This window comes from Scomber scombrus, chromosome 21 (assembly GCF_963691925.1).
Source record: "Scomber scombrus chromosome 21, fScoSco1.1, whole genome shotgun sequence".
In the NCBI taxonomy this organism is placed as follows: Eukaryota; Metazoa; Chordata; class Actinopteri; order Scombriformes; family Scombridae; genus Scomber; species Scomber scombrus.
Genome location: NC_084990.1, coordinates 12,267,688 through 12,285,041, shown reverse-complemented (window position 1 = coordinate 12,285,041; position 17,354 = coordinate 12,267,688). Strand labels below are relative to the sequence as shown.

Sequence of the window (17,354 nt, the reverse complement as noted above, 5' to 3'; positions counted from 1 at the left end):
CTGTGATGCTGCCAGTGGAGCCAAAAACCTGAAACGACCTGTAACTAGCCAGAGAGTTATGCTAGCAAAGACCCAGGGCCATGGTAAGTTAGTAATGTTGAGATACCAAAATGAACGGTAAAGGCCAGGTCTATCCAAAATGTATTCTGTAGCTGGGCTTTTATAGGCTCCATGTACAGTACAATCTGCATTTTAACATCTTGTAGTTATGTGTCTGTCTTTAGGTTTGTGAAAGCAGGACACTTTTTCCTGAATCAGACCTCTTTCTTGTTGAAATTTAATTTAATCTTATTCATTTTATACATGTAATGTTTTGTTTAGCAGCCATTTACCAGCACAATTTTCAAGTGATGTCTCAAGATGTTTAAGTACAGTCCTTGACGAGAGCAGCTCTGCTACGACTGCTGCAAGTTCTTTTGAGACAAGAACTAACTATAAGTAACAACTAAACAAAGGCTTTTCATGTTTTCTGATGCTGCAAAAGTTTTGATCAGTTATGCTTGTCAGTGAAGTGACACAAACCTAACATACCCTAAATGGCAGTGTCATTTATTTAAATCATGATAAGATGAACATATCTATGAGTCAAACTGTGTCCTAATATATAAACTGACATAATGACATTACCCAAGTAACATCAATGAAAAGTAAACACAAAAGTGTAGAGACCAGTTAAAGTTTGATGCACAGTTAATACAAAATTAAGATTGATTTCTTCTCAGTAATGTAATTAATACAATTGTATTGCAGGTTGTGCCAACTGCATTGTGCTGGAACAGCAAATACAGAGACTGAAAGAAGGTATGTCTAGTTATTGTGGATTGATCTTATTGATTGCAAATTATTTGGAAAAAAAATGCTGCAATGATGTGGCTTTGAAAAGACTCATGATCTGTTCTGTGCCACTCATCAAATAGTCACCTCAATAATGAGAACATATGAGAATAGTTGGACTTTGTAATTAAAACATCAGAGCTATTTTATCTAGGATCATGTTGTTGGACTATCAGGTCTGTGCAGAATAATGCTGTGTTAATGTCTTTCAGCAACAGTAATACTGTTATGTAATATATCAGCAGGTATACAGAGGTTTGGCTATGAAGGCAATGTTGCTATAGCTTGAGTCTAGAGTAATCTAACATTGTAAAATATATTGTGGGTATTAATGCATTTTTCCCTTTTTTTATTTTCCAGAGCTGCTACAATACAAGAAACAAGAGGAAGAATGCTGATATTAATAACAGTATAATCCTGGAGTTAATATATTAAAAAAAAAAAAAAGTCATTAATTTAAATTTAATTTTTAATTTTTAATTTTTTTTCTTTTTTCTTTAAAAAACCCCCCGCCAACTTGTCAATAAATGGATGATAACGCTAATATTTAACACTGCTTTACTGATTTAACTAAATTGTTTTGTTTTTGTTCTTTTATGTTAAGAGGCTCTTCAGTGTGAAATATTAGCTGTTGTAATTTTCTCTACTGTTATGCACCCAAATAAAGATTTTATAATATGTCTCTAAAGGAAAACACTGATTGAAAAATCGATTATTTTGTGTACCACATTCAGTGTGTGATACCCAATGAAAAATGGTACAAGAGGAAACCCCCACAAGCCTAATCACTTTTGACTACAATGTCAACTGAAGAAATTGCAAAGCATGAATCAGATGGGAGTTCATAATGAAATAAGACAAACGAGATCATTAACAAGGGGAAACTGTTCTATAACACATTGCTTTACAAAATTTGGTCAAACAACTTTTACAATTGAAGAATCCAAACAGTGGAATGCTATCCCTACAAATAGTGTTTAATTGGTTTAAAACAAACAAACAAAAAGGTTGAAAATAAATATGTATTGGTCTGTCATACAGGTTTGTGTGTTGTATACACACCCAGGGACAACCGATCAAAATTAACAGTGCTAATATACTGTCCTTGTTTTAAATACCAATAAATGGAAATAAAATGAGTTATGCTAAGGAGATGGGTAACTCAGTGGACATCCAGATGTGGTCAATGAAGAAATCCTTCATTTGTGGATACATTTTCTGCATTGTCAGAGGACAATATTGAAACAACAGGAAAAACAAACGGACATTGAAATAGAGCCAACATGAAATGCAGTCAGAGAAGGAGCAGTTGAACAGAAATATCTTCAACAGCAGAGTCAGCAGTTTTGGACCAGTCTTGATGAATGGGGACACAAAACGGTAAAAATCAACCACTGGGTTAATACAACATTCAATCTCTGTAAATTTAACAAGTGCTTTTTTCTTTTAATGCACTTGCACAATCCTGATTTTTGTAAAAGTTTAGCTGTTTATGCTGTTTTCTGGTACAGCATTTATTTATTTCATTTGAACTACATCAAGAAAAGCCATGCACTTATACTTGTGTAGAATGAAAATAAAGGTCATTCATTGATTTAATTATTCATTCACTTATCATTTCAGCCCTGCCTGAGGATCTAAGGTTGAGTGCTGACTCACAGGGGAGCAGCAATTCAGCGATGTAGCCAGGAGCTTGTGCTTTGAATATGACCCGTAAAATCTTAAAATCAATCCTAAAACTTACTGGTAACTGTTGAAGAGAGTCTAAAACATGCTGACGTGACCTTGTATTCTTGTATTTGTTAAAAGGTGAGCAGCTGTGATGTAATTACAGTGATCTATCCGAGATTAAATAAAAGCATGAATGACCTTCTCGAGATCAGGACCTTAATTGATAAAAACATGATTGAACAATGGTTGTAAAGGTCCCAGTCAAATATTTAATCTAACTTTCAGGCTGCAGGTTTGATATCTGTAGACAGGGATCCAAGATGTTTCAGTAAAATAGGGATGTACTTTGGGGAACCAAAGAGAATTATTTCTGATTAGTTTTTGGTTAACTGGAGAAGGTTTTCACACATCCAGCACTTTATTTTGACCATATACTATACGACCACACTGTCATCTACATAACAGAGGTACTGGATTTTGTGTTTATGTATGATACATCCCAGTGGAAGCAGAACTACAAGGGACCAAGGATGGAACACCACAGGTCAGTGAGGCCACAGAAGAAAAGGCATTTCCTATGACTACTAAGCAAGTATTTACACCAGTCTAAAGTCATGTTCCCGATGCCAACCCACTTTTCAAGGCAATCCAATAGGATAGAGTTTCCCACAGTTTCAAATGTAGAACTCAAATGAAGAAAAATCAAACAATCACCAGCATCAGCTGTAAGTAAAAGGCTGTTTGTCACTTTGACAAGAGCATTTTTGGTGCTGACGTGCAGGGAAAACTGATTGAAATTTGTCAAAATATCATAATTCTTCAAAAAAGAAAAAAATTATAATTATATATTATATCTTCTTTAAAACTTTTGATAAAAATTGTAAATGAGAAATGGGCCTAAAATTGTTTAAATTGGTAGGGATGACTGTAGGTTTCTTGACCAGTGGTACTCCACTGTAACAGAGAGCTATTTACAATAGATAAAATTGTGGGACCAACATTGTTAAAACCTCTCCAGAAATCTGGCACACATAAGATCTGAAAGACTTAATGGAGGCTTTAATGTGACCATTGTGTCTTTAAATGTGTGCAATGAAAGGGCCTTAATATTATTGAGCAGAGGGCAGGGCAGAGGGGTGGCATTGTAGAGAAGGAGAAAGGTCATCAGTGCCAATCTGGAGTCACATTTGCCTGAGACGCAAAAGGAGTTTTAAAAGGTGATGAATGTTTTCCATTTAACTCTCTCTCTCTCTCTCTCTCTCTCTCTCTCTCTCTCTCTCTCTCTCTCTCTCTCTCTCTCTCTCTCTCTCTCTCTCTCTCTCTCTCTCTCTCTCTCTCTCTCTCTCTCTTCTCTCTCCTCTCTCTCTCTCTCTCCTCTCTCTCTCTCTCTCTCTCTCTCTCTCTCTCTCTCTCTCTCTCTCTCACACACACACACACACTCACCTCTTTCTGATTCAATGCCTTATTTTTATTTTTCTGACACTCTTGTTCCTTTCATTGGAGGTTGATTGATGTTTTCATGATTTAGGAATGCGTTGAATCAATGTTATGACACTATGGTTAAATAGACTGATACTGCTCAATGATTACACATTTTCACTTTCACCTACTGGTTTGTCAGGTAAGACAATGTAGGGTATTTGCAGTGATGAAAACACATGGGTCTTGCTCAAAAGATCATTTACAGAATGGGATCAGACCTCAGATGTTCTTCTCACAATTTCATTATTCAGGATGTAAAGAATAACATTTTCAGTCCAGAGATGTGTAACCTCAATCCTAAAGAAAACCAAAGGATGCATTCAACCTACAGTATGTCCTGCCATCTGCGACTGTAATCAGGTATTTAAGCAGGTTATAATCAAATGGGAAATCCAAAGAAGAAAATTAATCAGTCAGAAGCTCACAAAAATACACTGATGCAATACACAATTTCCATAAAGTAAAACAATAATACCAAAAATTGCATCACAGGTGGCACAAATGATGTGACTTGTCTTGGATGTTGCACAATAACCAGAAACATTGAGAATGTTTTACGAGCTGCATCTTGTAGTAAAAACTGGTACCAACTGTTTCTTACCAATAAGAATAAGGAGACGAATAACTATTGGCTGGTTATTAGTTATGTAATACATTATAGAAAGCCACACACACTTTCTGTTCATTACTCTTTTTCTTTAGTGGATTGGACGGCATCATTCTTTATGTCAAAGGTATCAAGAAAAACAGGTTTGAATAAGGTGTGGTAGCTCAGCATGCAGCATGGAACAAAAAGGACACACAAAGCAGTGCTCTGCACTTGGGGAAGATCAAAGGCTGGGGACAGGACAGTATGGCACTCTGGAATGCATGGACACTCTTGATGTGTGTAGTTCTCACTGGACAAGGTGAGCTTTTACTCTTAATCTATTAGGTACACCTATACAATATATTGCTACATATAAAATATAAATATAATACTACACATCAGCCGTACAATAAATCCTCTGTTTTGAAGCTTTTAGTTTCTGTTTTGGAAGTGTCAACTCTCTGGTTATTTTTGAGGATGAAGTCAGTGCTTGTGTTACTCTAGATTGTAATATGTTGAAATGTCTGTCAAACATTTTTCTTTCTTTTTAGGACACTACAGAATATGAGAAACACCTGTAAATATGATGTGAATATAAGCTTTATGAGGTTTATTGAATGACAAGTGTATTATAAAGAGTGATCACTAATTATTTATAATTACAGTAAATATGACTTACAGAATTTTTTTAAACCAGCCAAGTAAGGTCCATTTTTATTTATATAGCCCAATATCACAAATCACAATTACAGTTTTTACTACAATACAGTATCCTCTATTCTACCCTCAATTCAAATATAGAAACATTTTGTAATTATTGGCAAATATTCCTTTTTGGATGGTTTTCTTTGACTTTTCTGCTTCATCTCCCATTTATTAATTAGAACCTGTTTTTTATCTTATTTTACAGGAGACCCCAATTTATTTCCAATTAATATTGTTCTCTCTTGATTTATTAATTATGAAAACTGAGAATGTATATTTAAGAATTGTCAATTAAATGTTACAGTCTTCAACTGTGAACATTAGTACAAATTAGTCTAAGTTACTTAAAGAGTATTAGGAAGAGGTACAAAAGCATTACTTCAGTTACCAAAACAACACAATCATGAGACAGCCTTCGGGTGTATAGTAAACACTGGTTTCCATTTGGGTGCGGAGGTGGATTACATCAGCATCTGCCTTCCAGTTTAGATAGTGTCAAGGTTCAAAACAGGACATTTCCACCTCTTGCCTTTCAATTTAGCATATTTATATCATGTATTACAACCAGACACATAAGGTTAAGTGTACTCTTCTGAAGGTAATGCTTGAAATTTGATATGTTCAGCTGCTGGTGCGGTACCCTCACTGTACTGTGACATATTAACTTAAAATAATATGGCGCTTTTCCACTATACAGTTCTAGCACTACTCGGCTCAACTCGACTTGGTACGGTTCCAGGAACAACCTTTTCCATTACAAAAAAAAGTACCTACTTAACATGGGCGGGGTCGTCATAGCACGGCTGCGCGAAACTGCCATGCTATGACGACCCCGCCCACGTTAAGTAGGTACTTTCGACACAAAACACATAAACATGGGGCGACATGGAGATGGAGGCGATGGTGTAATTGCTGCTGTATGTGCCTTTTTGTCACACACAAAGCAAGAAAATTGCCGAATGACAGTAACGCTGTTGCCGGTATTTAAAAATGCTGGGTTTGAGTCTTGTGTGGGACGGCTCAAGACTCTTCCAGCGACAACTTTTCTGACCTATCAGTGGCCGGCAGTCTGTTGAAGTCTCTTGCATTCCTGAAATACCAGCATAGTTTTCCAACAAAGCTCCACATCATTTATGTTTTAAACTCAACTTTAATGTGCCAAACCAAATATTGTAGTGATGGACAGCACTTTGAAAAAGTCTTGGGGCCTCTCTGAGAATGTCTAAAGCCATTTTTCTGACAATTAAAATGAAACCAAAAGTATTCTGGGAATTCTGCACAGAATTGTGTGTACAGCTCACAGCTTGAACTCTAGTGCCATCTTGTGGCTGAAGGTACACATTTCTAACACATAATGCTGGTTCAAATAATAACACACAACATATTGAGATACAGATGAAAGTAAACCTTTCATTCCTCTCTCCTACAGGGTCGGAAGCTCAGGGTAAGTGCATTTGATATATTTTGATATAATTCTAACGATCTAGTGAATCACTGAATCTATGAAAGTACTAACCCAGTTAAAGTGACCCCTAACCTAACCACAGCTATGAATGAGAAACAGTTTTAGCTCCACACATCAATCTCTATGTGAATTAACTGACAGTCATTTATCTTCTCTAAGATTGTGGAATGGCACCTCTGAACACCAAGATAGTGGGTGGTGACAATGCCACAGTTGGATCATGGCCCTGGCAGGTCAGCATGCACATCAGTTATCATATCTGTGGAGGGACCCTAATCAGTGACCAGTGGGTACTCACGGCAGCCCACTGCATCATAACGTAAGACAAATTCATAAAACCTTCAAATAACCTGCTATTTTTCTCTTTTGTTCTCATTTAATTTCTTGTGCTGACACCTCTCTCCTGAACCCAACATGGATATGTCTGTTTAACCCTTACATACTGTTCATATTCTACACCCTCTCAGTATGTTCTGGGTCAATTTTGACCAGGTCTAAGAATCCCCCCATAAAAAGTGTCTATACCAAATTTGAACCACAGATCTATCAAGAATGCATCAACAGCCGATCTGACTGATCAATAAATTGGTGATTAAACCTTGATTAATGTTTCATTTGACCTAAGACATGAAAATATAACATAGCAATAATTATTCAAAAGTATTTTATTGGAACTGAAAATTACAAGAACTTTTGGAACTGTGGGGTTTATTGTATAACCATTAGAGACATCAGGCCGTAGCCAGGATTTTTCAAACACCGAGGTCAAAAACAAAACCACAACTTATGACTTTTTGCTTTAATCCATGATGTATTTATACTGCTTTCTTGCTGTGCATTTCTCAGTCATGGTCATTCTTGTGGTCCAGTTCTTTCTTATCATTTCCAATTTTGCAACTTAAATCAACTCCTATTTCAGTATTCTACAACTTCCATGGTTGTATATGTAAAAATTATAACTGCAATATATTATTTTCTTTGTTTGTTCTTAAAATGTGGAATGGAGCACGGCCTGCTGGGAAAGGGAGAAAAGGGCTCATCCAATGAATGAACAGTTTGAAAAAAATCGGGTCAAGTCCAATTCACACATGTAGACAACATATATCTGGCGATTTCAAGGCTTCACTCCACCGCTGGCTATAGCCGGATACTTTCGTTTTGACATGGCAGCGGAATCTTCAAGTACGTGTCACATGACGGTCCGTTGATGCAAGGATAATCGTCTCGTCGGCTATTTTCTACGGAGCCCGTAAAGGATCATGGTAAAAAAAAAAAAAAAAATTGTGGCCACAATATAGCTATAACGTGCGCACGAAATACTAATTCGTGGCCACGAGATACTAATTCGTGGCCACGAAATAAGTAGGCTATAACGTGCGCACGAAATACTGATTATATTATATCATTTCTGGGTGCTCGGTGCACTGGTTTAAAGGAATTATAGCACATTTCGTCAGACTGATCAATAATATAGTGAACTTTTAATCTTCTGTGATTTTATTGAAGGACAAATGTCCAGAGAACACTAGACACATTCAGTAGTTCAGTCAGAGCAACAACAACCTGCAAATCAATACAAACTAGATTCTGATCACTGATAGGCTATAGGTTCCCTTGGCATCGTGATACCGGTCCGGTGGCATCATTAAACGCTGCGGTTCATATAACCTATGTATTCCCTCAGCTGAGAGTCTGACACACATGATGCTATACTTTCAAAGGAGATGATCAGGGGGAAAGGCACGTTTTAAGATGATTTCAAGCTGAAACTGTGAACAGAATTTGGTCCGGAAGTAGGCTATTGCAGGTTCTAGAGAAGGTGCGCTCGATTTGCTTACCCAGCTGTCCAGGAATGATATTAATATTATTAATTAGTATTTCGTGCGCACGTATTAGTATTTTGTGGGCACGTTATAGCTATATTGTGGCCACAATTTAATAAAACGTTCACACGAGTTAATAAAACGTGCACACGAGTTAATTAAATGTGCTCATGTTTTATTAAATCGTGTGAACAAGTTAATAAAACGTGCGCTCGATTCACTCAACATTAAAAATATATTGCATGATCCTTTACGGGCTCCGTAATTTTCACTTCACAATTAAACGAAACTTCAAGAAAACAATACCGAGGACATGACCTCGGTGTCCTCAATGGTAGCTACGGTCATGTCTTCACTGCTACATCATACAAAGAAATCATCATAACTATCTTCCCAAAAAGCCATGTCAATAGATACATGTTAAATATGACCCAGAACAGCCTTAGTAGACAAACATTTATAGCACCTATACAAAATTATAACACTCTAAAAGATTTTCATTTTTGTGCATTATGTTAAAGTAATCAAATTTCAGAGTAAAATAACAACATTTGGGGTGTTTTTACAGCTGTCAAACGTCAAAATAGATCAAATTTGACAGTGTTAAAGCAGTTAAATAACTGCAGTCCTGAATCTGACTGGAACAGACAGACAGTCCGTTATTTGCACCTACAGTATTGCCTAGCTCAGTACCAGATGGGAAACCCTGTGGTTAAGAAAAAAAGCCTCTTTATAGTTGCTAAAATACAACTCAGTATTATAGGGGACTAGGAGTCCAGGAGTCTTTCTCTCCTAGAACATCAGCATGTTTTGTCATGGTAGCAACACACGAAAAGAGCACACATGTAAATGTCTATAATTCAATGTTCAGAGTCTTATGGAAAGAAAATCTGTACCCAGCATGTCTTTGGTGCTTGTCTGTCCTCACAAGTCCTATGAAGCAAGCTAAACACACCGCCTGTTGAGGTTGAAGACAGCAGTACATTTAGTAAATATACACAATAAATAATAGGTTGTCCCAACAGTAATTGACAGTTACCTTGAGTAAATGTATTTCTTCTGGTGTAAAATCAACAATCACAAAACAGCTGTGATAAAAAAAATTGGAGCACTTTTAATAATGAACAAACACTGACACTTGGAACATGCATTAAAGATCAAAGATGTGAGAAAAAGCAATGAACTGTGTCAGTGGGGGTTTCTCAGCGATCCGAAACCAACTGCTGCTCGCAGAATACACAATGCTGCTCTGACCTCATTATTTTCGTTGAGTTTGTTCTGCACAGACCCACAACTGGTAGCAATTTGAGTCTGACTCAACCTGAAATTAGAACTTAGTTAAGTGTACACGTTGCCTCAGATCATGTGTGTTTCTTGTTCTAGATCATGGTTAGAGCTCAGACTCTTGCATTTTCGATATTTGTTGACTTGTACTAAATTAGGGAACTGAAATTCACGGCCAAGCCACTAGGCTACACCACCACGCTACACCACCACGCTACAATTTGAAATTTGATGCTATTGGTGACCTGCCCAAATATAGTATGAAAAACTTGAAAACGATACACTACGCAAATTCTTTGGAAAATGTACACAGAGGGTGTGCTTGTTTCAGCATGGCCACTATGATTCACCTTCACATATGACCAATACCTGACCTCACTTGTTCTGTGTCTGAGCAGGCACTTCTGCATTGTTAAGCTTACACAATTCTGGAGTCTACAAATTACTCAGTAAACTCAGGCTGTCTCAAGCAGACCAAGCATGGCCAACTAAACTCAGGGTTTTTGTGATTCGCCTATAATGGTTTGACTGGAATTCAATTAAACACTCAGCAATCCAGGCACATTCATTGTTTATCTAACTCAGTGAACATGTAATTGCTGCATTGTCCCTTTCCTTGAAAACACAATGGTTGACTGGACCACAATGTTTTTTTGTTATTTTTAATCAAAAAGCATGTTTCATTTGTGCGTATTATGGACTGGGTAAATACAGAAATATGATTTGAATTTAGGCAAAAGATGTAATCAGCACTCACTGACAGATTTCATACATGAATGTCTTTTTTAAAAATCTAGAAATGTACCTCGTGCATGGAGTCTTTACTTTGGGAGACTGAATCAGACTAGCCCTAATGTTCACGAGGTGAAGCGCACTGTATCCCAGATCATCGTCCATCCTGACTACAGCAACACCACGCTTAACAATGACATTGCTCTAATGAAGCTGAGCAGCGCTGTCACTTTCACAGACTACATCAGACCTGTCTGCCTAGCAGGTAACCCCAGCCAGTTCCACAACTCCACCAATTGCTGGGCCACAGGCTGGGGTAGACGTGGAAATGATGGTGAGTATCCTGTCTATTATATTTGTTAATGTCCCCTTTTAAAATGTGTTGTTGTTTAGCTGATATGTTGAATTAAGTTTCTTCCTAACATTTAATCTTTCAACAACCAAACCCATCTTCCTCCACTGACTTTTTGGCAAGTCTGTACAGGCTGCTCTGTCACATAAAATCCAATCCAGCCCTCCCAAAAAAAGATATCCTCAAATATATGCAAAAAAAGGGGGAAATAAATAGTGAGCTGTCTTGCAACATGTGTCACTGTTAAAAAAGCAGAGCAATGGAATCAATTTTGTCATAATTATGTGTTTTTATCATTTTATTTGTAAGACACAAATCTTGTGATGAATAAAATGTGGGAATTTCTAAACATGGATGATTAAAGGATTTCCACCATTCTCTCACAGAGCCGTTGGGAGCTTTCGAGACACTGCAGGAGGTTCAGATTCCTGTGATTGGAAACAAGCAGTGCAGTTGCAACTACATCCCAGTACCATCTGCAAACATCACAAACAACATGATTTGTGCTGGTCAAGAGAACAAAGGAGCATGTCAGGTTAAAATAATAAACCATTGTAATATTTTAAGTAGGAGGACTTACTTTTCTTGAGGGGTTTCCCTTTCCCTTTGACATTCCCAGAACACAAGAAGAAACTCCTATATACTAGTACATGCAGTTAAAATAGTTCTCTGGTTTTATGTTCTGGTCTGTCCATGTATCCATCGGAGATAACAAGACCAAATCTGTTATATTTTGCTATTAAAATGATTTGTAAGTGAGAATATGTGTTTTACAAGTCTTATTCTGTGCAAGTTACCAGCAGTATCAACAGGTTGTGTTTTGTCTGTCCTTTCAGGGGGACTCAGGTGGACCTTTGCAATGCAGACAAGGCTCAAAATGGATCCAGGCGGGCATTACCAGTTTTGGAATACCTTGTGCCCTGGCTACTTTTCCTGAGGTCTACGCTCGAGTATCTGAGTACCAGACATGGATCACAGATCAAGTGGCAGGGGCGAGGGTTAATTTTGTAACATTCACCTCCAGTGGCACTGACCAAGACAGCAGCTTTGTGTGTCTCAGAAATGGAACCACAACACCGCCAAGTCCATCCACCAATGCATCAGCTTCTTCAACTGCACTTTCATTTTTTGTCATTTTACTGTCTTTCTTGTTCTTGCAACACATTTTTGCTTTGTAGCACAGTTTTACATCAACAACTTGCACAAGCTACACTGTTATCTCAGGTCACATTACTGTTGCAAGACGGTAAGAAGTTGCTGACAGCTGATAAAGGTGAAGTACAAGTTTGAAAGGTTTTTTATACTTAATTTACATGTATGAATCATTTTTTCTTGCCAATGAGTGAATGGGTAGTAATGTACCTTGACAGAAATTGCACTTGCTAAAAAGTTTCTCCTGCCACTTACTGGGAAACATGCAGACACTGAGCTGGTTATGGTTATGGGTATACTGTGGTAGATCTGGTGGTGGAAAGAGATGTATAGGACTTGTACGGTATCTTCTAATAAGCACCGTACAAGTCCACCCTTTCCTGCAAACCCTGTTCTTAAATGATTTTTCAGATTTCAAAGATGAAAGTAACAGGTAGGCGTGAGCAAGGTTTATCAGCTGTTTGAAATATTTGGGATGTTTACTTAATGTGGAATGATGATGTTATTTTTATACTTATAATACAAATTAAGTTCAACATTATAAGATGAAGATTGTTGTTATGGATCTCTGTGGGAATGGAGTCAATGAAGAACATTAAATGCATAACATAAGGTTCAGACTGTGTAATGACCTGATATTAATGGAGGCCTAGTTAAAACACTGCAAACCTCCAATGGTATACATAAATAGACATAGCAAAAAGTCCATTCAGCATGTCGACAAGTAACCCTATCTCAAAATCAAGAATCAACCACCTGACATTGCCTGTTCCTAACCACACTGCTATTTCCTTTTTAAATAACCCCATACTGTCTACAACAATAAATTACATGCTATTTCATGCTCAGTTAAGCAACTCAGGCCAACTGTTGTGTATAATTTTTCATCTCAATGTAACAAAAAGTCTAATTTTAAATGTAAGGAATCATCCATGTACTTTATTTGCTAATGGAGGACATTATTTGCTAACATGAAACTTATAACAACAGATTTTGGAAAACAGCTAACTGTAATTTAAGTTCTTATAGTGTCCCTGTTGTTCTTGTTCTTCAATTAAATACTATTGTTTGCTTATAATGTATTCATGAGGAGGAAAAAGTACTTTACTTTTATAAATGAGATTTTGTGTTTTTTCTTTTTGTGCACTCTCAGAGTATAGTGTTTTCAGGCTACAATGGCTGGTTTGTGACTGTTGCAATGACTCAAAAACGAAGTAAACCAACATGTTAGGATATATACTTTATTCAATGGTAACAGTATATATCATATACTGCATTTGGTGGAATCAGACCAAGGAAAAATAGTACAAGTTGTTGAACAGTGTGGGGAAAAGGTGTTTAAAAATAAAAGGTAAGGGAATGGAGGCAGAACATTTTTTCAGTTTCTCCTTGCTGCAGCAACAACCGAAAAGGAAGGCTTTTTCTTATTTTTTATCTCCATCTCTCTCTTTCACTTTGTACCAAGATGCTGTTTAAGTGCTGTTGTTCAATAGCAGAAAGACAGTTTCACAGGTATTTTCCATAGTTGATGTAATAATAGGGGGAAGGTGGGGGGAAGGAAAATGGTGAATCTCCATGCTTAATAAGCGTGGTTAGCGACGAACAGAGAATCTCCACCAGCAGCGCTGGCTCCAGAGGCCACATATTTGCCCTGGCTGGCCAGGTGGTTGGCCTGTGAGAGGAAAAAAGGACAGAATTATTGAATGCATAATATAATACTGTACCACTTAGTTTGAGGCAAAACTGTGCAAAAATCTATGATATCACCTGCATTACCATAACTTAACATACTTTGCTATATTAACATTTTATTCATATTTACACATACCAGAGCTCTCTTAATGTACTCCTCCTGGCATGCCTTGCCATTCTCCTTCTTGCCGCACCAGGCTTTGAGGGCAGAGGCCTGCAGGGCACGGCCGTATGAGAAGGTCAGGGCCCAGGGCCTGTGCAGAGGGCAGATGTTCATGGCATTCAGGTTGACGGAGGCCTCCTCCTCACTCTGGCCACCAGACAGGAAGGTGACTCCTACAAAGGAAGAGTGTAAGAGTTTAGTAATGCACCACTTTAGGCATTTGATTAAATGTCAAACGCAATGAAGAATTCAATTTTTTATATGATTTGTGTACATGTCAACAAGAGAACATTATGTGCATCCAGCTCACCAGTGACTGCAGGGGGCACAGTGCGGCGCAGGGCGGTGACAGTTGCCATGGCAATCTCCTGGTTGGTGTACTTGTGTGAGCAAGAGTGTCCAGCAGTAACCATGTTGGGCTTGAGCAGGGTGCCCTCCAGGTAGACATGGTGGTCGGACAGAGCCTTGTAGACAGCAGCCAGCACCTTCTCAGTAACATACTGGGTGCGCTTCAGGTCGTGATCACCATCGGGGAGGATCTCTGGCTCAATAATGGGGACGATGCCATGCTGAGGAAGGCAAGAATTGTGTTAGCAACACAAGCAAGTTGATAAGATGCTAAAAATAAGAACCATAGTGAAGACATACTGTAGGCCTACATATTACTGAATATTTCTTCCACATCAAGCTCCCTAATTTGATCTCAATTTACAATAGAAATACATAACACTAATATGATTTATTTATGAATAAGAAGATTATTTGGAGTTCTATTGTGAATCAGCATCATTATCTGCAGTATATTGACTTTTCTATGCAAAAGTCACAGAGAAAAATTAAATCTCTTTCAATAGTGCAAAACATAAAACTCTGGTGTCTTGTGCTGAGGTTTTGAAACTTCATAGAGACCACAGAACCCATGCAGGTACTGAGTGGGTTCTGATGCTGCTTTTTTCATGATATACTAAGTGTATGTAATAGAAGGTGATATAGCTTTTGGGACTATCAACAAATCATTTTTTCAACTAATTTTAACATGTAGTCCTAAAGAAGACCACACTGATTTCATTATGTGTGTTACTTACCATCTGGCAGATGCTGGCATAACGGGCCAGGACATTGGCGTTCTCAATGATAGCCAGTCTAGAGGGAGTGGTGGAAGTGATCTTCAGCACAGAGCGCCACTTGGCAAAGTCAGCACCATCCTTCTTGTACTGGGCACAGCGCTCATACAGTCCATCGAGACCTGTGCAGAAAGGAGAGGACACAATGGATTAGTTAGGCAAAGGCAATAAAAGATGTTGTTCTAGTTATGTCTTAATCTGCTCTCGGCTTACCCTGGGTTGTTGTCTCGCCGTTGGTTCCGGCCAGAGGGACAACACCTTTGTCAACCTTGATGCCCACCACCATGCCTCTTTCTTTGAGGAATGCGGGGAAGGTCTTGCCATCATCGGTCTTCTGGTACATGGTCTCGTGGAAGAGGATGACACCACCAATGCATGGCTTGACGCGGTCATCAGCGGTGAAGAGGAGCTGGCGGTACAGCCTCCTGTTCTCCTCAGTGTTCTCAGCGTTGATGCTCTGGAAGCGCTTGGCCACGCTGCCTGCAGGTTGTGGAGACAGATAAGATAGATGAAAACTGGATTCAACAGTGGGTTGACATGATACATTTGTGTGAGGAATTCAAAGTTTTAATTTCTCGTCAATATGAGAACACTGTAGCTCAGTCAATAGTTCTGACAGATGTACATTTTAGCTACTCATAGTCATATTCTAATTGTGTTCACCCAGACTTTGAATGATTTCCTGATCACTAGAATTTTGACACTTAACAAATTGTTACACTTCCTTTTCAGGTGAATGACTGAGTGTTATTTCTTTCTACTAACAAAGATAATTAATTTACCAGTGGACTCATCAGCGGCGAGGATTCCCTTGCCGGGAGCCACAATCTTGTGAGCGATATCGCTGAGCTCCTTCTTCTGCTCAGGAGTGAGGAAAGGGAAAGCGTGAGGCATCTTGATTCTGTGGAGAAGGAGGAGGAAGACAAAGGATGAGATTAATAGGAATCATTTTTAATAGGGAATACTCAGGGTTCAGAGGAGTAGTGATAAAAGTTCAACAACATGCAAACTGCAAAGCTTGACATTTGAGGTTTTGATTCATCTGAATGCATGGGAACCTGTCAGTACAAAACATTTGGTTAACTGTGAAGGAAGTGGTGATATGAGAGTCTGACTGTCAGTATGTAAGTATGGTTTTACTCCTTCCTGTCTATGTAAAAAAAATCATAACAGCTGGCATATTGATGGTGTGACTGCAGTTGTTGCAGCTATAACTGCAACATAAGGCACTTCATGTGCTGGGGTTTTACACCATTCCCCAGGCACAATATGCAATGGCACAGGGATCCAGTGTCAGAGACTGCTCCACCCTCCTCTGCCCCACCCTGCATATATCTGAGCCTCTTACAAAATCATGACAAGCATGTGGTTGACCTATTCCATTTTCTAGCCTCTTATCCCTGACCCATCCCTTCCTCTTCATGGCCCCCTTCCCTCCCCTGCTCTTCTATTGCATTCCTTTTCTACCCCCCTCCTTCAATCTCTTTCCCTAGCTGTGCCTCCCCTATCTACAGGCTGAACTAAATATACTTTCTGTACTACTGTAAGGCAATAGAAGCACTATTGCTAAGCAAGAACATAAAAGTGAACGGTGCAAATTTAAAGCCCACTGTTCACAAGTCACGTATACAGAAATATAACTAGCTAGCCTGAACCAATTTAGACAAGCACTTTGGTCAAACCACTGAGTCAACACTGCTCACTCAGAAACAGTTCAGTGGAAACTTTGCATAAGATAAAGGAAGGTTGTAGCAACTTCAAGTAATGCACTTTTTGTGTAAGACATAATGCTGAAGAAGCATGTTCATGCTTGGAGTGGATAAGAAGGGCAAGTGAAGCAATTCACTAGTGCACAGTGAAAGTATTAGTGAAAATATATTGTAATATTTTAGTCTATTTTAGTGAATCAGAAGGAAATGAGAGGCAATGTGTCTTTGGGTTAAATGTGACACTCATATCACTCTCTCACTTAGATCTAGCATCTGCACTAACCAAAACTTTGCTTGAGTTTTGAAAATAGGTGGAGATTTTAACCTCTAGTGAAAACATACATCTCATGCACCTTATGCTATGAACAAATTCAAAAAGTAGCTCAAAAGTCAACTTAAGTTATGCATTTGCCAACCAAGTGTTTCAATTCTTTTACCTTTGAGGTTTGGAGGAGAGCTGGGAGAAGAGAGAGATGGAAGATATCTGGCCTTCGTCTGCGACAACTCTTCAGCCCGCTGGCCCTTGTATTTATCCTCCCATTGTGACCCCTCACATTTCAGCTGCCCTGCTATAAAA

The 17,354-nt window shown here is 38.4% G+C and overlaps 2 protein-coding genes across 2 annotated transcripts; one reads left to right on the top strand and one right to left on the bottom strand.

The window, feature by feature from the left end:
- The first annotated feature begins 4,840 nt into the window (after positions 1 to 4,840).
- On the top strand, positions 4,841 to 13,217 carry LOC134003875 (tryptase-like). Its single transcript, XM_062443224.1, has 6 exons — positions 4,841 to 4,895; positions 6,711 to 6,725; positions 6,906 to 7,065; positions 10,651 to 10,919; positions 11,324 to 11,472; positions 11,774 to 13,217. Exons 1-6 carry the CDS (start codon positions 4,841 to 4,843, stop codon positions 12,113 to 12,115), a joined length of 990 nt encoding a protein of 329 aa, XP_062299208.1. The 3' UTR covers positions 12,116 to 13,217.
- Positions 13,218 to 13,316: 99 nt separating this feature from the next.
- aldoab (aldolase a, fructose-bisphosphate, b) lies at positions 13,317 to 17,354 on the bottom strand. Its single transcript, XM_062442005.1, has 7 exons — positions 17,215 to 17,354; positions 15,851 to 15,969; positions 15,282 to 15,548; positions 15,030 to 15,190; positions 14,255 to 14,513; positions 13,918 to 14,117; positions 13,317 to 13,761 (listed from the first exon to the last, which is right to left on the bottom strand). Exons 2-7 carry the CDS (start codon positions 15,960 to 15,962, stop codon positions 13,669 to 13,671), a joined length of 1,092 nt encoding a protein of 363 aa, XP_062297989.1. The 5' UTR covers positions 15,963 to 15,969; positions 17,215 to 17,354; the 3' UTR covers positions 13,317 to 13,668.

Coding starts and splice junctions, on each gene's coding strand:
- LOC134003875 (XM_062443224.1), top strand. CDS start 4,841: ATGGCACTCTGGAATGCATGGACACTCTTGATGTGTGTAGTTCTCACT. Junction 7,066..10,650: donor GCAGCCCACTGCATCATAAC/GTAAGACAAATT, acceptor TTAAAAATCTAG/AAATGTACCTCGTGCATGGA. Junction 11,473..11,773: donor AGAACAAAGGAGCATGTCAG/GTTAAAATAATA, acceptor CTGTCCTTTCAG/GGGGACTCAGGTGGACCTTT.
- aldoab (XM_062442005.1), bottom strand. CDS start 15,962: ATGCCTCACGCTTTCCCTTTCCTCACTCCTGAGCAGAAGAAGGAGCTC. Junction 14,514..15,029: donor ATGCCAGCATCTGCCAGATG/GTAAGTAACACA, acceptor TGCCTTCCTCAG/CATGGCATCGTCCCCATTAT. Junction 14,118..14,254: donor TGTGCCCCCTGCAGTCACTG/GTGAGCTGGATG, acceptor CTTCCTTTGTAG/GAGTCACCTTCCTGTCTGGT.